The sequence below is a fragment of the Gossypium arboreum genome, chromosome 5, assembly GCF_025698485.1.
Source record: "Gossypium arboreum isolate Shixiya-1 chromosome 5, ASM2569848v2, whole genome shotgun sequence".
Classification (NCBI taxonomy): domain Eukaryota; kingdom Viridiplantae; phylum Streptophyta; class Magnoliopsida; order Malvales; family Malvaceae; genus Gossypium; species Gossypium arboreum.
Window position 1 is genome coordinate 15698337 of NC_069074.1, and position 24320 is coordinate 15722656.

Genomic DNA, 24320 nt, shown 5'->3' on the forward strand with positions numbered 1-24320 from the left:
GCAAGCTTTTGAAAATTGCAATGATGGCACATGGCACATGGACCATGACTGACCTTTCGGACGTGGGGATAAGACACTTGGAAATTTCACCACTATTCATTTATGCACGTTTTGCCAGCAATACCAGTATATAATTTTTTTTCTTGCAATTCCATGGTTTTGTGGCCCTTTTTTTCTAGGCTTATGTTGTGATTGAAGTGTCCCCACCCCCACCGAAATGGACCTATGGAAGATGCAACGACTTTGAGATTCAGATTAAGGTAAGAGATAAATCCAAATTAAAAAGCTTGACCATGCTGCTTCCAGTTCAGCAAAGCAAGCCGCTATTGTGTAGCTCATTGTCCACAATAAAAGGGAAAACAAAAAGTAAAAAGTTTTGCCTGGATCTGTTTAAAGGTAAGTTTTGTTTGAAAGGTGCCGGCCGATCATTTTTGTTTAATCAAAATGCAAAAGTCAAGTAAAGCTGCTAAATTCAAACTGGTGCTTTACTGCTTGCGTTTACATAGTTTATTTTTAAGGTTTTAAACATTTGAATCTATCCAAGTTAAGCTAGCTAGTGTCTGCCAGATTTTTCACATTTCCCAGGAGAATTTTGACACAAAATTTCATATCTATATTATTGGAAACAAATAATTCCTCGATATCTATATTTTCAAAAGATTCGATTAGCCGGTGATTTATGGTAAGTAAATTAAGATTATAAATCTCAGTATCATTTTAGTATTAATTTGATGGAGTTTTAAAAATACTAGTGTATTAAATATATTAATTACCTAAAAATTTTCATTTCTCATTGGCTGGTTGGCATCTCAGCACATGTTCCAAGTAATATGGATGCAAGAGTCAATTTTAGTCGAGGCGGCAAAGCAGAAATAAATTAATTGAAAACAAAGATGGAGACTACAACTTTCTATTATATATATTTGGATAAATAAATTATTTATTTATAATTTTAAAAATTTGTGATTAAAAAAAGGTTTTAAATATTACATTGGATTCTATTACCAGCAGCTCTGCCAAGATGAAGATTTGTACTTTTGTAGCAGTCCATCTCTAGCTCTTGCCAATACGTCTTGTTTCTTTTCGAATGCACATTTAAGCTGAAGCAAAGCAACGAAGTTGTTGGATAGGAACAAAAACAAGCAGTAAATTAAAAGAAGTGGAAAAGTAAATTGACATCTTAGGAGGGAGGGGCCCTTGCCCTTTGCCTTTGCATGTTTAACAGCTTCACACTTCACATGCAATCCCTATTTCGAAACAAAACAAAAGCACCACTCTAGGTCTTGGCCACCACCAATAAAATATTCTTCCACATCTCCCATTTTTTGCAGCTACATAAACAACGAACCTAACCCCATGTGGCAGACAAGCACGTACACTCACACTAGAAACTAATGGAAAGGACCCCATCACCGACACTTCATTTTCGCTCTTTCATTCCCTTTTAAGGGCTTATTTAGTTTTAAACTTCAAGCCCATTCCAGCTTCCTCACTTAAATATTGTGCCATATCCCACCCTATTCAATCAAATCGTCATTCACTCCCTACCCCTTTCTGTTAAAGTCTCTCACGTTCACTCTACAGTAAAGGGAATATCTCATTTCCTTGTAAAAAAATGCAGCTTCACTCGGCCGTGGCATTGATTTGTGCCACTGTTTCTCTTTTTGTCATTGCCGGAGCTGAAGATCCCTACAGATTCTTCAACTGGAATGTCACTTATGGTGACATTTTCCCTCTCGGCGTTCGTCAAACGGTGAGTTTTCGATAGTGTACATTTTTCGTTTTGATTTGATTATGTTTGTGGATCTATCCCTATATACATGAAAAATGATCAATGCTGACGAATTGTTTTCCAGGGTATTCTCATCAATGGGCAATTCCCAGGCCCTGATATCCACTCTGTTACCAATGACAACCTCATTATCAACGTCTTTAACAGCTTAAACGAGCCTTTCCTCCTTTCCTGGTAAGATCCAATCATCCCTACCTATGTTCTCGCCGCCAACATTTTGCGCTCAACTTTTTACGCGCCCTTCTTTTGAAAAAGACGAATCTAACCCATCATTATCGACTTATCCCACTGACGTACGATGCACATATTTGTAATCTATACGCTTTCTTCCGACAACCATCCTCCTTAATCGGTCACTCACACTTTACACTTGCTATTGAACAATGTCTGGTCGTTCGGACTCATTCATTTTACTTCTTTTTCTGCTTTATTAAACGTGAACGCTAGGGAAAACATATATATGCAATTGGTGACATGGCTGATCTGCGTTTAAATGAGCATAATATCATTGCATTTCTTAACTATTTTCTGCAAAAATACATTATCCACGGAACTGGCAGTTTGCCACTCAAATCAAGCGTCCGCCGTTTATCGTGGTATATAGTGGAGCACATAATTACCTTTTTCGTTGTTAGTATCAGTTTACAAGTAAGCGGGTTTTTTCCTTTGCTGTAATTAGAGGTAGAAAGCGAAATATCCTTGATTGGGAGAGACAACATTTACCCACTAATTATCATCCGTGATCCAAGTGGTCCACCTTCTAATTAGCTGTCCACCACCCCTAACAGACAGAGCAAGTGGATTAGGAATTCTTTTGGATAGATATATGGACCCAGAACCAAAGGTGGTCTTAATTGTTAGCTTTATCAATTATCACGTCTATATTTTGATAAATATTGATGCTAATTCGTTTTTTCAAAATTCTGATAAACAAGTAGATGATTCGTTTATGATCTTGCAACTCCATTGTCGTAATGTACGTAGTTGTATCAATTTCGCTTGAATTTTACAAATTGATTTCAATAACAATCAATAACTTAAATTTAATCAACTTAAAATTTATCAACTGAAACAAAAAATAATTTAATCTAAAAAAAATCACACAAACAATCGTGAAATACGAAACTCAAAATATTTTAAACTTAAAACAAATTCAAATTTTAAAATGAAATAAAGGTTGGACTATTTTGATTGAATCCAAAACTATCCCAAGCTATGGAATTGTTCAAAGAGTAGAAAAAATTGTATGTGAACTTATTTGCCTTTAGTAACTTACATGGAGATGATAAATATGTAGGAATGGAGTCCAAAACAGGAGGAATTCGTATGAAGATGGTGTATACGGAACAACATGCCCTATCCCTCCAGGAAAGAACTTCACATACATTCTGCAGGTGAAGGATCAAATAGGAAGCTTCTATTACTTCCCCTCTCTTGGGTTCCATAAGGCTGCTGGTGGTTTTGGAGGGATTAGAATCCTTAGCCGACCACGGATCCCGGTTCCCTTCCCAGATCCTGCTGGAGATTACACTGTTCTTATTGGAGATTGGTATAAGGCCAATCACACGGTAATAATTTCTACTTTTTACAAAGCCTTGGTTTATTTATATTTACTTGCTTTTAGGAGGCTTTGAAATGGAATAATGCATGCATGATACTCATAACTGGCCGGGGATATGGGCATTGGGGTCTACGAAACCTTAACGTGGTGGGGAACACTTCGTGTCTGGGGATTTTAAATGGGTTTGGCAACGGAGTTGGATAAACGAAGCATATTATATGGCATTTGGGGCTTTATTCGGTGTTATGGTTTCTGTGCCATTTCACAGCTGGATACGTTGGCAGGCTTTTTCTCTCCCATATCATATCCTACTGAATTTAATTTTAAGAGTTTTAATTATGATTTTGTATTTCTATCCCACTATCATATTATACCTAAAAAATTATTTCAAAATTTCATTATAGATTTAAATACTATCAGTTTTTTATATAATATTTAAAATTAATCATAATTCTCCTAACTTATAAATAAAAGAGTAATACGTATTAGCACACTTGATCTATCTTATCCTGTGTTAATAATAATATTTATGTCAATCGAATTAAAATTTAATCAGTAATTAATTTAAAATTTAAAATTTAAAATTAATAAAGGGATGGAGTCATAATTTAACGGAAGGCAGCGAATTTTAAATATTTTCAGAGAAATTGTTGCTTTTTATATTAAGCATCAATCACTCTCGAATCTCAAATTATTGAAAAACATTAGCGTATGGTACTTTCATGGGATGTGCTCAACTTAGGGCCCAAAGCAAATTAGGTATTTGCATTCCCACTTTACTGCCCACATGTTGTTTCCATCTGGGCCCAGCGCATGCCAAGAAAGATCTCTAAGTTCTGTTGGTGGTGGGCTTTAATTAATTAATGATTCTGGTATTTGCATTAAATTTTAGTTTTATTGAGGTCTGATACTGCTGTAGTAATCTGGCTTGTGGCTAATAAGAAATTGTGTTTGGTGCAGGATTTGAGAGCTCAACTGGATAGTGGTAGGAAGCTACCTTTCCCTGATGGAATCCTTATCAACGGCCGTGGACCTGGCGGTGCTTCCTTCAACGTCGAACAAGGTAATTTTCGTCGGTCTTAATTTCCTTCAATGTTGCTTCGGTCATTATTCAAAGTATTTTGAACATAAATAAACAACGTTGGTCATCATGCAGGGAAAACCTACAGGCTTAGGATATCAAATGTTGGATTGCAAAATTCTCTCAATTTCCGCATCCAAAACCACAAGTTGAAGTTGGTTGAAGTGGAGGGAACCCACACTCTCCAAACTACCTACTCCTCAATAGACCTTCACCTTGGCCAATCAATGTCCGTTTTATTTACAGCCGATCAGCCTGCTCAAGACTATTACATTGTGGTCTCCTCTCGCTTTACCAACCCGGTTCTCACCTCAACAGCAACTCTACGCTATAGCAATTCAGCCGGTCCCGTCTCCGGCCCTCCTCCTGGTGGTCCCACCATCCAAGTTGACTGGTCTTTGAACCAAGCCCGCTCTATCAGGTGCTTTTTATCTACCAATCAACATATACAGCACGTCATTGTGTGCATCAGTTCTAGTCACATTATTGACATGTTTCTGTTTCAGGACTAACCTTACAGCAAGTGGACCAAGGCCTAACCCACAGGGGTCGTATCACTATGGTCTCATTAATACGACCAGAACCATCAGGCTTGCCAATTCTGCCGGCCAAGTCAATGGCAAGCAAAGATATGCAGTTAACAGTGTTTCCTTTGTTCCAGCAGACACTCCTTTGAAACTTGCAGACTTTTTCAAAATCGATGGAGTTTATCGTATTGGAAGCATATCAGATAACCCTACTGGTGGAGGGATGTACCTTGACACTTCGGTTATGAATTCGGACTATAGGTCTTTCATTGAGATTGTGTTTCAGAATGATGAGGATATTGTCCAGAGCTGGCATCTCGACGGCTACTCTTTCTTCGTTGTTGGGTAAGCAAAACATCATTTTTAAGATGCCTGCTTCGAATTTGTGCTGATTATTCGTTGATTTCTCAACCCATTTTTTTTTTTTGTGAAATGTAGTATGGACGGAGGGCAATGGACGGCAGCTAGTCGGAACGGATACAACCTCCGTGATGCCGTTTCGCGGTGTACCACTCAGGTAAAGCTCTAACATCTTTGATCTTTCCATCATTTATGTGAAGAGCAAAGATTGATGAATATTGGGTATGCAACGTGAATGCAGGTGTACCCCAAGTCATGGACTGCCATTTATGTGGCGCTTGACAATGTAGGAATGTGGAACTTAAGGTCCGAGTATTGGGCGAGACAGTACCTGGGACAACAGTTTTATTTGCGTGTCTTCACAACGTCAACTTCACTAAGGGATGAATACCCGATCCCCAAAAACGCACTACTCTGCGGCAGAGCAAGCGGCAGAAGAACCCGTCCCCTTTAAAGCCACCTATACAATAAATGATCCGTAGTTGGATAGTCAAAGCTGGTTTACAAGGATGAATGATTGGACAGCAGAGTTTTAGCTTATAAACTTATGAACAGTGAAACAACACGATTGTTGGTTACGAGTTTAAAATTACTAGACCTCAACTCGAGGTCGCATTCTTTCTTACTATACATTTGTATTCCCAATGCATTGCTGGAGGTCATAGATATCTATTTCTTGTTATTTGTGTGAATCGATCTTTACATTAGGGGATATAAGGTGATGGTTGCAATTGCAAGCTTATTACAGCTATCTTTGTCTTTGTCACCAAATCACCCAAATTTGCTGCACTTATAATTTATTACTATCAAATTAAACCCTTTTGAAGTTTAAATTTTAATATGATTTTCTTTTGAGTTTGGGGATATTTTTTTAAAATTAACCCAAATATAAATTATAATTAAAGATTTTTTTAATGCGAAAGCGAGAGTATAAAATGGTAACATGTTTAAATTAGCAGGAAAAGCTGAACTTTTATTTTAAAATCATTGAAAGTAATTTTTCTTAATCTACATATGTGGTATATTGATACATGTATATGTCGTCTTTATTATTTTTATTATTTATTACTATCTGTTTTGTAAAAATTACTTTTCATAATATGTTTTTTTAGAAATACTGAGTGTTAAATTCAATATATTGTTAAATTATGAGAGAAGTATATATGTTTTTTATTGAGGAAGTGTCTATAAAGTACAGTTAACAAAATTTCAACTTGAGAGTTTATTTATAGGATGAGATGTTTGATTAAAAAATTATTTGTCTATTGATTCAATCAATTTATTTAATCTCAAAAAATCAACACGTACAGGAATTTAGTTTTTCTCCTGTAAATATCTTGAAAATTTTTCTAAATTCTCCACTCAAAAAAATTGTTATTTTTTACTTTTATGGGAGAAAAATGCTTGTTTTAAGATTCCAACAACATGTAGCAAACTATGAAATCAATATGATAAAAATTTCAACTCAAAATTTTTAATTTTATATTTTTTCAGAATTAAATATTTCTTTGGTGATATTTTGATTAATGGGAATATAGAGTTGTTCATGCTCAACATAATTTAAAATCTTCGAATGTTGATGGATATACTTCAAGAGTGTTGTTTATATATAAATTTTATGATGACAAAATTTATTTATGATACGAAAGTTACTTCCTATCTTTATTAAAAAGATAGAGGCCAAAAATGCATGCATTTTATTTTTAGTGCAAGAAAGCCACAACAAGACTAAAAAATGATTTAGAACATGGTTTGGAAGTACCCCACGCCCCAATATCTTCACCATTTTCTTTTTTGCTAATCCTTAATGATCGTCTCCTAACAAACATGGAGATAGTTTGATGGGGAATGGTTGCTAATGATCATTGTGTTTGGTGTGGGGATAAAGCTTAGTTGACCTTGACCATACATGAGCAATAGAGTATTTATCATAGCCAAATCAAGGAGAGAAACAATGCAATTCCTGAATATACTTCTACTTGAACGACTTTAAAGATAATTGGATTAAGCTTAATTCGAATGTGTCGATAGCAACTGGACTAAAAATTACAGCTGTTAGTGAGTTGCTGTGAAATGCAAAAAGCGAATGAATGGCTGGCTTTGCTCGGAAACTAGGGGAAACTTGTATTTTCTAGGTTGAAGCTCATGGTATATTTGAAGGTCTGTAGCTAGCTTAGCAGAATGACTATAGAAAACTTGAGGTTGAGAATAATAATGCCCTTTTAATTAAAATTATTTGCAGAAGTGTTTCGCCTACGAATGGCCAGCCTCTCGGAATTACAACAAATCCAGTTGATTTAAATAAGACATGTTGAAAGGAATGTGAACTTTTGTGCAAACAGATTGGGGAAACTGGGACTAACACTTGAGGATGAGCTGAAAATCAAAAACAAAAATTGGGGTAAATTAATCTTAGATAAGACAAGCTCATAACGGATAATAAATGAGTGTTTTTGAACATAAACTAACTGAGCATATTTTATTAGCTGATGACGATGCGATGGCCAGCCAGTTTGTGATGTAAATTATTGCTCCATTTTTTTCACTTATTTATCAAAAAGAAAAAACTGAGCATACTTTTATTCCAACTCGCTGATTTAATAAATAAATATAAAATTCCTTTTTCTGGAAAATGAGCATAAATTTTGTTTATGTATTGAGCATAAATTCCGGTTTAGTATTTCAATTTAATTTTATATTTTAATATAATTTATTTCGTCTATTTTTATAACATTAGTTAGTTTAAAATTTTAATACTGTTAGTTAATTTTATTAAAATGTTGGCATAAATTTAAATAAAAATATTTATATGTCTAAGTTGTTAATCAAATGCTTAAAAGTGTTTTTAAGAAAATTATAATCTAGTAAAAAGTTTATATGTTAACCCAAATGCTTAAGGATGTTTTAGAAAACATTCCATATCAGATATTTAATGGGAATATAATCAAAATTAACAAGTTGGGTTAATTAATGATTTTATAAAATTAGGAGGATTAAATTATGTCTAATTAAAGTACATGAGTTAAATTCCAAATTGTATGGTAATAGAGGGACCAATACTAGAATTTCACCAAAAAAGTCCAAAACCCTTGCGAGTTTATAGCGCACAGCAAAGCAAAGCGAAGCCCCAAGGCCAGAAAACACTAGCCCTGCTTCTGTTTTGTGTTCTCAGCGGGATCCGAATCTCCAATTTTCCCAAGCATCGCGCATACGATCAGGTGATACCCTAGTCAGTTCAACCATTTCTAGGGTTTCTGGTTACTACTACGACTATTGCTGTTTTGTTTTTTTTTTTTCACCTTCAATTTTTGCAGCCATGTTACAATTCTTTCTTTTAAAAGCTCTTTCGGTCAGTTTCTAAGTGAAATGAGGGAAATAAAATGAAAGTGGCTAAGACAACCTTTACCGGTTCATTTTATACAAAATTAGGGTTCATTACGCGGCATTTTAGATTCGTTCTTGTAGATGTATTTCATGTTTGTTGTTGATTAAAGTTACTTCCTTTTAATTGCTTCAGGTCTTTTTTCTCTGCACTAAGACTCAGAGCTACTCTCCTCCTAGTTATTTTCCATGGCGGTGCGTTATTTGCCCAATAGTACTTGTGTTCAGTTAGATTTATTTTTCATACTTCTTTTTCCCAGCCTTTGAAATTTTATTTTGCGTATGCTTTGCTTGGTAAATGTGATAGGTTGAGAAAATTCTTAAAGATGATGCTAGTGAAGAGAAGGGGGAGCGTGCCAGAATGGTAAGTCATTATAACTAAAATAAAAATATAAAATGCTAATATTCTGTTTTAAAGAAGGAAAGAAAACCCTAATTGTTTGGAATTATGTGGTTATACTTTTATTGCATAGTTGTTATTCTGGGTATGTTATTTTCGGTAATGTAAGATATATTTGTTCTTTTTTATCTTCAGGCATCATTTGTTGGGGCAATTGCAATTACTGACTTGGTTAAGACAACCCTTGGGCCAAAGGGAATGGTAAATTTTCCACATTGTCTATACAAATTAAAAGAATACTTAGCATTTGTTTTCCTCCTCTACTTTTAAATCGTGACTTTATTGTTGGTGAAATTATGTGGCAGGATAAAATTTTACAGTCAACTGGCAGGGGACATGAAGTCACTGTTACAAATGATGGAGCTACCATCTTAAAGTCCCTGCACATTGACAACCCAGCGGCAAAAGTTTTGATTGGTACCTATAAATTGTTTTTTTCTTGACTACCCTATGACTAACATAGTTGCTTTTTTGTCAACGTATTAACAATCTTGCACAAGTTTGAATTTTTTGTTGCACAAGATAGCTGTTACATTTTTAGATAATGACCATTGATACAATATCCAGACATCTCCAAAGTTCAAGATGATGAAGTTGGAGATGGGACAACCTCTGTTGTGGTTTTGGCTGGGGAGCTTTTAAGGGAGGCGGAAAAGCTAGTGGCAGCCAAGATTCACCCTATGACAATAATATCAGGTTCTTTTTAGCCTCATTTAGTACATTGCTTCCTATTATTTTTCTTTTATGACGCCTCTTGAGACACAACAATTATTATTCTTTTAAGATGTCTCTCCCTCTTGCGTGTTTTTCTTTCCACTAAATGTTGCATGTATTTTTGTAGCTTGTTTGTTGTACTATTTCAAAGGTATGAAGCTGCTGCAGGGAGGGGGGGGGGGGCGAATCTGATCAAAATTAAAAAAAGGAACTGTTAAAATTTTTATATATCTCTGTCCTTGTTTCTGTTAGTACTCAACCTTTCATTATTACATTTTCTATCTTATTTGTAGAAAAATAGCAGTGCAATTGCATTTGTATCTAGACTATTTTTGGTTTTGTTTTCTTTTATTTTGTTGGTGTGCCAATCACAAACTAAGTTCTGGTTCAGAGTTTATAACAATATATGCTTCTTTTGTAGGTTATAGAATGGCAGCTGAATGTGCTCGTAATGCTTTGTTGCAGAGGGTTGTGGATAACAAAGAGAATGCAGGTTAAGATTGTTGGATATGATCACATTTATTTTATTTGTTTATTGTATGAGACCTTTATCCTTTGTATCATGTCAAATGTTTTAGGTTTGTTTGTTCCTCATTGAACTTAGTTCTTTAATGTGTTTGACTCGAAATCTTTAAGGGAGTTGTCCTTGTCACTGGAATGTCTTTTTTCTCATGCATGTGGTATTTCTGAATATTGCAGAGAAATTCAAGTCAGACTTGATGAAAATTGCAATGACCACTTTGAGCTCCAAAATTCTCTCTCAGGATAAGGAGCATTTTGCACAACTAGCTGTGGATGCTGTTATGAGGTTAAAGGTGACAATTTTTCTGCATTTAACATTTTACTACTTCAATTGAATTTTTTGCACAACTAGAGGTGGGAATGTGCAAGGGATTCCCCTTTCCCAAGTTTATTACTTCAATTGAATTTCTTCTCCCATATTTATTTTTCTGAGTTTTTATGGCATGTTGTTTGTAACTCCAGGGGAGCACAAATTTAGAGGCCATCCAAATTATCAAGAAGCCTGGAGGATCTTTGAAGGATTCCTTTTTAGATGAAGGGTGAGTTCTTATGGATTTCTTATCCCCTTCAATTTTTTTTATGATACTTTTTGGTGGGATGTGCTGGGTCCCTAGTATGTCATTTTTTCCCCTTGTTCTCTTTATTCTGCGAAAGTTTTGATCCGATTTTATCACACTTGTCATTGTACAAAATATGTTGTGACTAAGGACACCAACAGCTTAATTTTGTTGCAGGCTTTGCTACATTGTTTCTTATTCTGTCTTTGAATAATTTAAAGCTTTACTTAGGAATCTTTATTTTGTTGATTTAATCATGAATTCTATGCTTTCAGATTCATTCTTGACAAGAAAATAGGTCTTGGACAACCAAAACGGATAGAGAACGCAAAGATTTTGGTGGCAAATACTGCAATGGATACAGATAAAGTGAAGATATATGGTGCACGTGTTCGCGTTGACTCGATGTCTAAGGTTGCTGAGATTGAAGGGGCTGAAAAGGAAAAGATGAGAGAGAAAGTGAAAAAGATCTTAGGACATGGGATTAACTGCTTTGTTAACAGGCAGTTGATTTACAATTTCCCCGAAGAACTCTTTGCAGATGCAGGCATACTTGCTATTGAGCATGCTGATTTTGATGGGATAGAACGTCTGGCTTTGGTAACAGGTGGTGAAATTGCTTCAACCTTTGACAACCCAGAGTCTGTTAAGCTTGGACATTGCAAGCTTATTGAAGAAATTATGATTGGTGAGGACAAGTTGATCCACTTTTCCGGTGTTGAAATGGGTCAGGCTTGTACTATTGTGTTGAGAGGGGCAAGGTATCGTATTGCAGTATCTCCTCTAGGTCTCTTTTAATATATTTTCATTTTCCATAACATGCAACTATTTGTGGCAGCCATCATGTGCTGGATGAAGCTGAAAGGTCTCTGCATGATGCCTTGTGCGTGCTGTCTCAGACAGTCAATGATACTAGGGTATTGCTTGGGGGTGGATGGCCTGAGATGGTAATGGCAAAGGAAGTGGATAAATTGGCACGGAAGACTCCGGGGAAGAAGTCTCATGCTATTGAAGCTTTCTCGCGTGCGCTTTTGGCCATCCCAACCATTATTGCTGACAATGCTGGTCTAGACAGTGCAGACTTAGTAGCTAAGCTTCGTGCAGAGCACCACAAGGAGGGATGCAATGCAGGGATTGATGTCATCTCTGGATCTGTAAGTGCTGAAATTGAATTATTTTAAAAAGTAGAATAGGATAAATTTTCTTTATCGTTTGTAATTTGTTTGAAACCAGCTGCAAATTATTTTTTGTCCAGTCGGTAATTTCATGTTCAATCCTCTAAGGATATTATTCCTAGATAAGTACCAGCTTAGATATGGCTGCTGAACATCATTACAGACTAATTTCACCGTTCATGAATACCTTACCAAGAGATTTAGTTTCTTGGGAGAATTCATCCTAATGTTATAGATTGAAATACTGATATTGTTTAGGCCTATTTGGTAGACAAGACAGGCAATGATTGTATAGAGATTCAATACAACCAAACAAAATGGAATACTTAATAGTGTTCCTTACTTGCTGTGACGGGTGATATGTTTCAACCTTTTCAACAGGTAGGAGATATGGCAGAGCTAGGAATCTCTGAAGCCTTCAAAGTCAAGCAAGCCGTATTGCTATCTGCAACTGAGGCTGCTGAAATGATTCTCAGAGTTGATGAAATCATCACATGTGCGCCAAGGAAGAGAGAAGACAGAATGTGAAAATGACGAAAGTCAACGGCACGTTCATTTGTTGTAATGGATTACTGTCTTTGGCATTTGCTTGTTGATTTTGATTGTTTTTCACTGCAGTATGGTTGAATTCTAGAACTGAAGTTTTGGTGGCTTGTTTCAGTTTTTACTGAAAATGGAAGCAATCTTCACTCCATTAAAAATCTAAAACTAGCGATTTTTCAATGCTAAATTTTCCATAGCATGTATTATCCGATTTTCTTCGTGGTTCTACAACCGTTTGTGTAGATACCCGATTATCAGATTTACGAGTCTTTAGCATCCCTTTTCATGAAGTTAGGACTTGTTACTGTAACTCAAATTCTGTTGTTTATCTGAATTTAGTTCATTTATAGCCAAGCAGCTAAACTATGGAGGTTACAGCCTGACAGCACAGCTTGATTTTCTATATTTTGCCTTTTGATATATGACCTTGCAAACTATGGCACCAATATCAGATCTCTGTTGATATGAATGTAACACTTAAGGTGTAGCATTGGCTTCCTGATAAATAGTGTTCCACAGAAGAAAGATCAGTACCTTATGCCTTGGAGCCACATCTTAGTATCACACGTGTGCAAAAGGAATAGACCAGACATGGTTGTGGTCATGCTTGGATCTCCCCTGCAAATACATTTTATAATCGCTCGAGCTGCAAATCCATGCAAAATTGGCAGCGGTGATCTTTCAACATGGGACAATCAAGAAGAAAGCACTACACTATTTGGCTTAGGCCTTCATTGCTGATAGCCTCAAGATGAAGGTCGGAACAACCAAGAATTAATGATTATTAGCCTTCATGCAGACATGCAGTTGAGTAGTGCAGCATTAACCACAGGTTGGTTGGACTTCATAAATGGCCGAGATGGATCTGAGAAGCCACTTGTACCGCGCAGAAAGAGACGCTGAATAATCATTTCTAGATTATCAACCGTCACCATGACATTGTTAGAAACAGATTATCATGTCAAAGAGGATTCACCTATTTACTTCACACCTCATTGTTTCTAATAACTTCAGATTTCAATTTCAAGAATTTCTGCTTTAACTTAGTACTTCAAGGGAATGAAAAACGTCATTTAGGATTAACAAAATAAGGAAGCAAAGTAATCAATAATCAATCTGTTTACTTTTATGGTACCGCCTCAATTTTTATTTTTACTTGCCATCGTTTCAGATAACTACAAAGTACAAACCTTTATCATGTATCTGCAAAAAGAAAAAAACAACAATTGTTAATTACAGTACAAAACAGGTTTATACTGAGATTTTCATATAGCTGGATTTCAATAGAAGACAAATTTTATGTCCCTACGTCTTATGATTAACAAAGTATCAAAATTCATGATAAATATAATTTGCTTGTAATTGATTCATATTTGGCAATTAAGTAGCATGATGGGAACATCATCTGTACTCTACAATTTCATGGTAAACTGCTCTCCATTTTCACGGTAAACATATTTAAAAGTTCATCGGTATCAATGGCGTTGCGTCCACATGCTCCTACACCCAAGGCATAGACAGCTACATCTCTGCCTACAAAGAAACATATATTGCCTATACAAATTACATTAAAAAGACAGTTATATATTAAGCTGAGAGCCGCCGAAGGAGATGGATCAACCATGCGAGCTTTTCAAAGATTAGCAGTAAAGAGATTGCAGTCAATAATGAACCCCATATAAAGGGTCAAGTAAATCTGTTATATATTGAATTTTGATGATCAATTTGCATAAAAGCTGAACGAGGACAATGATTGATATAAATCATTCGAAAATCTAAAAATGGAAGACAACAAAGGGGTTTGTACTTCATACCCGACCTAAGGAATGGGCCTTGTTTATGTTTCTGTCTTAAGCTTTCCTAGAAATGGGTCGTTGAGCGAGTTTGGACTATGGAGGTCTATTGGTCCATAGATTTGATGGTTATCGGCCTTGTTATTATTACGTGATTTTGTTTCAAGCCTCAATGTCAAAGAAAGGCCGCTTGTTTTAATAAAACTCATATAAACTAAAAACTCGGCTAGTAATGCCGCCCCGCCATCTAAAGTAAAACACACTTCAACAGTTAAACCTCCCTTTTCTAAGCACCAGCTGTTCGAAGAATGTCCAACGAGGTCGAGTCTCCGCAGGTTAGCGACGCCCTGGAGGTGGCGCAACTTAGTAGCTTGGCTGCAGTCGACAGCCACGCCGGTTCTTGCGAGGCGGAGATGCCGTCGCGGCTTCTAAATGATGCCGTTCGGTCATTGCCTTATCATGTCGTCAAGGACCTTTTGTCTATCGGGGTGCGTTCTCTTTGCATTTTTTATTGTCAATTTACTTTATCGAAACCGTTCTTACTATTAAGTTTGATAAACTAAATGAAAATCAATCAAATACGGCCTCTTTTATGTATCCGTGTGTTTGTTTTAGGTGTGTTCTAGATGCGTTCTACGGATATTGGGTACCGAGGACCATATTTACTGCCATTCATCGTTTTCACAATCGATGCTCTGTTCAGTTCTTGAAGAAGTGACTAGTTTTAAATCAGAAGGTGATTTTCAATTCTGCAGCGTTTGCTCGGGTATCTTACAGTTAAGTTACCGCGATGACAAAGAAACGTTGGTGAAAATGAAGAGTCCAAATGATATGGCTTTAGTCATTGCGGAGTTGGTTAAGAAAGAAGGCCATCAAGTCGATGGATTTTCTCTAGAAGTTTCCATACCACAATTTATCTTAGAAAATGAATCCTCGTTGTTGTAAGCCTGTTTTATTCTTTTGCTCGTTTTGGTGGGTTTTATGTTAGGGTTTATCGTTTGCCCATTAATACATAGCATCTCCCCCCAAAATTTGTAGGTCAGGTATGAAGAAGAGATATGAATCAGAGCCATGGTTTCAAGAAAGGTTACTTTCCAAATGCGTCTCTGTTAAGGATGTTCTGAAATTTGCTATAACAAAACCCCTTGAAACGTTATTGGTAAGTATAATTTGCTTGTAATTGATTCAATGTTCCGAAATATTGCTGGTTGGGATCCCTTTTAATAAAATTGGTTTTGTGGCCATGTTGATTGTATGCTGTCCGTTATTCAGTATGGTGTATTAATACTGAATTAAATTAAAGTTTTGCAGGATACTAAAGCTAGTGCAAGCTCTTTTCGGATCCGTTTGACTTACACTCATAAAATGGCATTGGAAAATTCTGTTGAAAGGAATCAGGGATTCAAAAGGCGAAAAATAGGTATTTTAGATCCTTTGAAACATATACTGGGGACTTGGTTGCATCTAGAAGCAATAACATTCACTCTGATTTCACTGATGATGCAGGCACTGAGAATGGGTTGCAAAATGTAAATGATGAGTCAGTAGTTGCCAACAAAGATTGTTCTGATTATCCTACTAATGAAACAATTGCTGTCACTGGAAGATCTTCTTTGAAAGTTCCCATAGATAAGGTTGTGTTCTGTAATATTTTCTGACTGCAATTTCCTTGCTTGCAAAACCTTTTACTAGTCTAGGTCTTGAAATTCAATACTGTTGTTTATCTTGATGTTTCTTAGCACTTAGTTTGGTCTTTGCCTTTTCAGGTTAGTGAACCTTGCCACTTGGTATACCTTTGCTACAGGACGCATATTTACCTATGTGGTAGATATCTGAAGGTAAGTTAATACATTAGAACATATTTTACATCCATATTCAAGCATTATGAGTTTGACTTATGAGATTGCACGATGGCAATTGTTGAGATAAAAAAAGATACTATCCTTGGAATTATTGAGACCTTGAACAAGCCTTGTATTTTGTTCTGATTTCCAATATATGGTGTCCTCCTTTTATTGCAGTACTCAAGAAATGTGAGCCAAACACGCTGGATAATTGATAAGGAAAGGATGGGAGAAGCTTCTGTTGAGGTATTAGACAGTGCTTTGTTTCTCTTTATTGTCCTAATGAGGTTACTTTATCTATGTAATAATACCTGAAACTGAACAAATTTGTTTGTTTCTTCTTTAGGAGATAATAGGTAGCAACATCCTTCCTATGTGTCGGGGTGATAATTACAAGTTTCATGCTGCTGGAAGAGAAGATATTGATGTGATGAAGTTCTAGTTTTTGTTGATTGCTTGTTTAAACTTGATACATTTTTGTCCCCCACAAAAAATCAGTGAGTATTGTGCTTATCTATGGAACCTATTGCAGGTCCGAATGTTGGGTTCAGGCAGGCCTTTTCTGCTTGAGATACAAAATGCACGCCAAGTCCCATCCAAAGAGACTGTTAAGGAAATTGAATCAAAGATAAATGGCTTGGAGAATAAACTAGTGAGTTCTAATACGTTGTCATATACATTTGTGTATCAAATGATTTAGATTTTAAGACTTAGTTGCACATAACGCATTCTCGTAGGTTGGAGTTAAAAATCTTCAAGTAGTAGGCAGTCAAGGTTGGACACTGATGCGTGAAGGAGAAGCCGAGAAGCAGGTGGTTTTGGCTTTCATAATTGTTTATTGTAGCTAATCCTTTTATCATTAGGACTAAAATATCAAGTTTCAGTAAAACTAGACCTGGCAATTCTATCTTTACAATATCCTCTTTCATACAGAAGCAATATTGTGCATTAGTGTGGATTTCTCGTCCACTTGAGGATGAAGATGTGTGCTCCATATCATTGCTTAATGACATGGTTAGCTGTTCTTTGAGCTTTATTTTTATTTTTCATTGAATATCTACCAGGTAAAATAATATAGCACCCTCTATTTAGTGAGAATTTTCTGTTGTCTTTGCGCAGCAAATTCTGCAAAAGACCCCAATACGGGTGCTTCATCGTAGGAGTCCATTGGAACGCGAGAAAATTATACATTGGTTGGCATCTGTCCATTACACATCTTTATTTGCCAGACATATCTTTTTTAAATTCAAAAGGCCTAACCATGTTTCTATTTCATACCTAAATCCTGTATAGGATGAAGATTGAGAGGATTGCTGAAAGCTCCCAATATTTTCTTTTGCATCTCTGCACTCAGGTAATGACTTGCTTTACTTGAAACATGGTCAGATATATCCAGTTTGTTTAGAAGGGGTGTGGAGGGTCTTCAAATAGGTGAAATTAATAGTTTTTGCCCTTCTTGGTTTGTTTTTGTGAGGACCATGCCTAGGTGGTATGGATTATAGGCTGTGGCACCTTAGTAGATTGCCATTGATCATTTATGAAATTTAATATTGGCTAGAGTAGTCCACAAGTATTCTTCAAGCCATGATTTACTGAGTTATAGTATATAGTACTTCTAAATAAATGCTGGTCATATCGGTCAGGAAGACACTAGCATAGGATGGGGATTTCCACTGTAAATGTGTGGTGTTTTTTGTTGGGGAATATGTAATACACTGATATAACTGGAATGCAGGCTGGAACTTATATCAAGGAATTTGTTCATGGTGATTTTGGGCGCACTCAACCTAGGTACTACACTAAACTGAAAATGATATCGTTATACTATCAGTTAGTGATGATAATGGAGAAGCACCAAGTATTACTAGATGACTATTCTTACCATTTTCTTTATGTATGTTCTTTTTCTTTGGGTCCAAACATTTTTTCCTATTATTGTTAATACTTTATATTTTTTCCTATAATGTATCTATACCTGCAGCGTCATTGAAATCTGATGAATATACTCTTCTGCAGTATTGGATCAATCCTAGGATGCAGAGCAGAGATATTGCAGCTCGACGTTACAGACGTGAAAATGGATTCTTTCTGAGTAAATGAGGCGTTAGTGTCCAATGATGCTACGCTGCACATCAAGTTTCTTTTTTGTAGTCTCTGAACTGACGTTACAGACGCCCTTTTTTCTTTTTCTTAAGTGTAGTTGCTAGCCTTTTGTTTTCTATTTGATTCCTTACATTTTAACAAATGAGAAACATAGGTTATTATAGATGGTTGGCATTCAAAGGCAAATGTTTCAATTTGCTTTTGCCTCTTGTTTTGGTTTGTGGGCAAGGAATGTTCTGATGATGTGTTGGGTTGTTTGGGGGGTATGGTTAAGTAATACAACCATAGTTAGTATAGGATGATTACTGCCCTAAGGTTTTAGTTCCAGTGATTAATATGTTGTCCTTTTAGGGGAGGGCTAACTATGGCTGTCAATGTCATCTCTTCTCCTCTCTTTTGCTGTTTTCATTATATATTCGACAAAAGCATTAACTGACCAAAGCATTAATATTTCTAACCGGCAATGCTGCGATCTGTAGTGAGTTGGTCGCAATATGAGATCTTCTATCCCATGATTAGAACTAAAAATATAACTCAATTCATGGGTATTTTTATTAATTATATGCAGATTCAACAAATTAATTAAAATTGCTCGATAACACAAATTCTAAGGTTTTCTTTCACTTGTTAATTTTTTTCTATAAATTTCGTACAAAGGGTATCTGATAAACATTCAATTTAACAAATTCACCCTCAAAATTACGAGCTACAAAGCTAATGTTTACCAAAAAAATTGTTTTTACACCAAAAGTTTCAATCATGTTGCAATCAGTTCATTTAGGCATATGTATACAGATGTATTTTCTTAGATAATTTCATTAATAGTCAAAATGATGATACAACTTTCTATAGATGTATTGTTAACACATAATTTCATTCATAATCAATAGTAACTAAGTCCATGGGTAAGTTTTCGTTTTAGTCAGTGATTAAAAAATTATAATTTAATTATTAAACTATTTAAAAGTTTTTATTTAAGTCATTTTCTTGTTAAAATTAATGTTATATGGGTTTTTTATTTGCATTGCTTGCACAAATCAAACACTCTTTTCATTAAACAACTTTGAATGTTAAGAATTTACAAATCAAAATTTAAATATTTTTTTTATCTCCGAAATTAACTATCATATCGACTTGAATATAATGTATATTCTGTTCATTTATGGGTATTGATCCATTGCGTCGATTGTCGCTTGGAGATTGCTAGTATTTAAAAAAACTTAATATCGTAGTAACTTATAAATAAAAAATATTTAAATAGTTTAATAATTTAAATGAAAACATTTGTATAAATCAATGATGAAAACAAAAATTTATTTCAAAATATATACAACTTAGAAGTCAGTGGAAGTATTGTTGGTTTCCATTCCTAATTAATACTAGAGACGTAATTAAGTAGAGTAATTTGGTACAGGAAGTTGGAACATCGACGAATAAAACTGGAAAAGAGAAATATATTTTATAAAGAGTAAAGACCCACCCAAATAAAAGGAATGGTAAAGTTGGTGGGGGATCCATAAATTTATTGATAAAAACTAATAATCACATTAACCTACACCGCATACTATCCCATTTACGCCTCAACCCAACTCCATCGTGTATTAAACGCGGCACTCATCATTTCTAATCGCGTGAAACAAACATTCTTTCATAACCCTACACGGGCAGGGCGTGCCACTCACGCTCCATGATCACCCGCCAACTAAAAGGAGAAACCGCCATTGTCTTCCATTGCGACGGCAATATGGCCTCCAAAGCCGAATAAAGAAGCAGAGTACACTTCCCTTTGAATCTTTATTTCTTCATTCATTATTTTGCTTTCTTTCTTCTTCTTTTTCAACTCGACCGTACGGCCCCATAATGCCGGCAAGAATACGTAAACCATTGGCAAGTTTGTTGAGCATTTGATCTTTGACTTGAAGAATGGGGAGCGTTTCGTCTGAGGAATCTTTCGATCAAATAAGCGAGCAGTTGGAGAGCTACAATTTGAGCGCCGACGTGAGTGAATCCGAGAGCTCAAGTGGGTTTTCCTGTCGTCGGTTTGACCGAGGTGGTTCGAGTTCTTTGACCTCTTCGCCCCCCGCGGGGTCAGAGTTTGTCGACGGTGCTAGTTTCAAAGCGCGACTTCCCGTGATGTTGCCGGTCGTCGGTGGAAGACACGTGGTCATTCCGACGACGAAGGCGGAGGTACCAGAGGCCGACATGTCTGGTGCGTTCACTGCACTTTTGTTTTTATTTTCTTTTTAGCGCTTAACTAAATTGAAAGTAGAATTTGCCGCTTCATTGAAGGTTTTGGAGGCAATTTTAATTAGGTAAAGATTGAAGACTTCTGGTTGAATCTTTTTTGCTGCATGCATATACTAACGTAGTTAGTTAGTGACGGTTGTTTAGATCTGTTATCTACTTTTATCTCTTAAAACTCTGTTTGCTTTATACCTTCCCATTTATTATTACGTTTTAAGTTTTAACTCGACTCCAAGTTTTCGGTACAAATCGGACTTCTCAATCGAACAAAGCCCAATAATATGGACAGATTTTTCTGCAAAGTCTAGTTTGACTCTGCTATTCCTCTGTGTTTTCTTAGGTTTATTTGTGTTTGAATTACTATTGATGTTACTGCAGAAATAGAATTGATGAAGGAAAGGTTTGCTAAAATTTTGCTTGGAGAAGATATGTCAGGTGGAGGGAAAGGAGTTTGTACTGCTCTGGCCATCTCCAATGCCATTACAAATCTTTCTGGTTAGTTTCTTTTACTAGCATTTCATTTCTGTTCTAGTTTTTTCCTTGGCTCATCATTAACAAGAGGTTAAAAACTTCAAATCTGAATCGATTTGTTAACTTCTTGCAGCTTCTGTGTTTGGGGAACTATGGAAATTAGAGCCATTATCACCACAAAGGAAATTGATGTGGCGTAGAGAGATGGACTGGCTTCTGTGTGTAAGTGATTCCATAGTGGAGCTTAAACCGTCTTTGCAAGAGTTTCCAGGAGGGGGAACCTTTGAGGTTATGGTGGCCCGCCCACGCTCAGATCTATATGTAAACCTTCCAGCACTCAAGAAACTTGATGCAATGCTGCTAAGCATTCTTGATAGCTTTCATGATTCTGAATTTTGTTATGCTGATCGTGGGGTGGTCATCTCCGATAACGATGGAATTGAGGCATTTCCTTCATCTTCGACATCTGAGTGGCCATCTATTAGGCAGGAAGAGAAGTGGTGGCTCCCATTTCCTAAGGTTCCCCCTTCTGGTTTATCTGAAGACTCAAGAAAGAGATTGCAGCAGTGTAAAGAATGTACGCACCAGATCCTTAAGGCTGCTATGGCAATAAACAGCAATGTCTTGGCTGAGATGGAAATCCCAAATGCTTACCTCAAAAGCTTACCCAAGGTTTGGAGACTGCTTCATAGTATACAAAATTGTTCCATGTGGCATGAGAAAATAAAATATATTTTCAAAAAGAGAAACCGTGAGGCTAATTTGCATCAAATATTTATGTATTATTAGGTTCCTGAAAGTGTCATTTGGTTCTGAGCTTATTTGTGACATATATTCACACACTATGCATTTTGATTGATTACTATTGGTCATGCATCTTTGTTTCCATTCTCCTTCCTTTTCGGGAGCATTTTATGCGCATAATCATTATTCCTTTTGCCGTTTTTACTTGTCTTCCAGTGTGGAAAGGACTGTTTGGGTGAGGGCATGTATCGTTACTTAACTGCTGACCAGTTTTTCCCTGAGTGTCTTCTTGATTACTTAGACCAATCATCAGAGTACACTACTCTGGAAATAGCTAACAGGGTTGAGGCTTCGGTGCATATTTGGAAAAAAAAATACTCAAAAAGGCATTCACTACGTGCAAAGGTTGGAAAGTCATCATGGGGTGGCAAAGTTAAAGGTTTTGTTGGTGACATAGAAACGACTAAGGTTTTAGCTCAGCGGGCCGAGACACTCTTACAGAATTTAAGGCTACGGTTTTCAGGCCTTCCTCAGACTTCTTTAGACGTGAGCAAAATTCAGCATAACAAGGTATTTCATCTTACCATGAATTAGTTCTTAAAGCATCATAGGTCCTGTGTACCTGTCTCCATCAATAACATGTGTATATTAAGATTTCGCATGAACTTGCATCTTCTTTTTTCCTTTTTCTTTTTCGGGATTGTTGAAATATGCTGAAGGCAAAGAGAACAGAGTAAAATTGTTGTTGGTTATTTTAGGATGTAGGACAAGCAATTCTTGAGAGCTACTCTAGAGTGATGGAAAGCCTAGCTTTCAACATAGCAGCAAGGATTGATGATCTGCTATATGTGGACGATGCCACAAAACAACGCGCAAGTGCAACAGCAGAGTTAATGCCTGTTAATGAGCCGGGGCAAATTGGTGCTGCTCCGCCTATACAAAGGCGGATATTGCCCAGTCCTTTCTCATACCAGCGTTCTCTTGCGGGTGCAACATGTGGTATGGGAGCATCCAATGATTCAGACGAAATAGATGAGAGCCCAGATAGGAGGACTTGTCAACTTATAACAAATGGCAATCTTAGAGACGCATTGGCTGGCTCACTGGAAAGGCTAGCCTTTTGAAGAATGTAAGGAACAACGTCTTGCATCATCAACCTGGAAAAACTGGTAGTAGCACTTATAGATTAAGATTGAGATATCCTACGCCATCAAAGCTCTGATTTGTCATTACTTCTGACGGATTAGATTGGATCTTTGTATATATATTCCTTTATGGTTAGACATACAAAGTAGAGACTTTTTTTCTTCTCTTTTCCCCAAACGATCAGGGATGGGATATTGGTTCAGCCGGAACTCGCTTAAGTATCACCATTGTAGCAGAAACTGCTAGCAAATTTCTTGTGTTTCAAGAGTAGAGAAGCTTTGTGATGAAGCGGAAGTTGGGAGTTTTGGTATAAATTAATGGGTTGTTATGCGAACCTTGTTAACACTCAGATTAACTTGCACTTATATTTTTTTTTTTTGGAAAAATGAAATTTATTTAAAACGACATGGCATTTGGGATGCTAATCCTAAATTAACTTGTAGGTTCGAAGGATAACGCACTACATATAAGCGAGAATCTTTAAATCGATATGGATTTTTTTAGAAAAAATTGAAGAAAAGAGAAAAAGTAAACAATCGACTTCTCTGTTAATGGGACGAATCATTAAGGCCCAATTTCTTTTGTTTTCTACATTGATAACCCAACTTATAACAGTTGTCATGTACTCACGTCAAGTGGATTTCTTTCCTCAAAATACTAAACCCAATTTCATTAAAACGTTTTTTACTAATATAAAATTTCTAAACCATCTCAAGAGAATTATTTGTTCTTAACCACCATTCACATGACTGCCTTGCCACATAACACTACCATTCAGAAAAGAATAATATTTAAAGTGAACAATCCTTTTTTATGATAGTAAAGAAATGAAATAAATTCCGATAGTGAAGGGTATATTGCAGCTGGTTAGAGGGCCCAGAAGGAACCAACAGAAGAAGAGGCGACATAACTGACGATCAAAAAAAATACCTCTTCGAACAACTTTGTTGCAGGGCCGACTCATCACCAGAACTTACCCCAACAAAACATATAACGTAAGAAAAGTAAAACAAGTTGAAATGTAAGAGTATATATGGTCCCCATTGATTGAGTCATAAGCATCTTTTATCTAGTCGTACTCTTGACCAAAATTCTCTCACGCATTGACCCAAACCCGCTCTATGCATGCAGCAAATAGTAAATAGTCAAGGCAGACAATGGCCCTCCAGCACCACTCTATTTTCCTCAAAACCCAAAATTCCTGCTCCGACCCAGCAGTGTAGCTACCTCTGACTTCACCAATATCCTACATTTGTACACGTTCAAAGCTCATGATAACCTACTCTGTATAGACCTAATGAATACATATCTTATATCACATTCAAGATAATCTTACGCATTTCCTGTCTAAACCCCACTTTT

General features: G+C 36.2%; 4 protein-coding genes across 5 annotated transcripts; all 4 read left to right on the forward strand.

Moving 5' to 3' along the window:
• Positions 1–157: 157 nt before the first annotated feature.
• On the forward strand, positions 158–6038 carry LOC108480240 (L-ascorbate oxidase homolog). Of its 2 annotated transcripts, XM_053028175.1 has the most exons (9): positions 243–260; positions 1009–1753; positions 1857–1966; positions 3090–3360; positions 4314–4416; positions 4510–4855; positions 4941–5306; positions 5400–5478; positions 5563–6038. In XM_053028175.1, exons 2-9 carry the CDS (start codon positions 1616–1618, stop codon positions 5773–5775), a joined length of 1626 nt encoding a protein of 541 aa, XP_052884135.1. In that variant the 5' UTR covers positions 243–260; positions 1009–1615; the 3' UTR covers positions 5776–6038. The 2 variants fall into 2 exon arrangements, with proteins under 2 accessions (XP_052884134.1, XP_052884135.1); XM_053028174.1 differs by having other exon boundaries at positions 158–1753.
• A 2355-nt stretch (positions 6039–8393) lies between these two features.
• Positions 8394–12800, forward strand: LOC108453422 (T-complex protein 1 subunit beta). The gene is made up of 12 exons (XM_017751514.2): positions 8394–8539; positions 8839–8897; positions 9010–9066; positions 9238–9303; positions 9408–9519; positions 9670–9798; positions 10238–10309; positions 10516–10631; positions 10801–10877; positions 11171–11656; positions 11734–12049; positions 12452–12800. Exons 2-12 carry the CDS (start codon positions 8892–8894, stop codon positions 12596–12598), a joined length of 1584 nt encoding a protein of 527 aa, XP_017607003.1. The 5' UTR covers positions 8394–8539; positions 8839–8891; the 3' UTR covers positions 12599–12800.
• Positions 12801–14611: 1811 nt separating this feature from the next.
• Positions 14612–18794, forward strand: LOC108450579 (uncharacterized). Its single transcript, XM_017748261.2, has 15 exons — positions 14612–14894; positions 15022–15347; positions 15445–15565; positions 15718–15826; positions 15913–16040; positions 16173–16244; positions 16428–16496; positions 16597–16677; positions 16783–16902; positions 16988–17062; positions 17184–17264; positions 17370–17443; positions 17544–17604; positions 17986–18041; positions 18267–18794. Exons 1-15 carry the CDS (start codon positions 14715–14717, stop codon positions 18340–18342), a joined length of 1629 nt encoding a protein of 542 aa, XP_017603750.1. The 5' UTR covers positions 14612–14714; the 3' UTR covers positions 18343–18794.
• Positions 18795–19823: 1029 nt separating this feature from the next.
• LOC108450128 (rop guanine nucleotide exchange factor 1-like) lies at positions 19824–23292 on the forward strand. The gene is made up of 5 exons (XM_017747613.2): positions 19824–20562; positions 20976–21092; positions 21202–21740; positions 22029–22382; positions 22571–23292. Exons 1-5 carry the CDS (start codon positions 20277–20279, stop codon positions 22934–22936), a joined length of 1662 nt encoding a protein of 553 aa, XP_017603102.1. The 5' UTR covers positions 19824–20276; the 3' UTR covers positions 22937–23292.
• The last annotated feature ends 1028 nt before the right edge of the window (positions 23293–24320 follow it).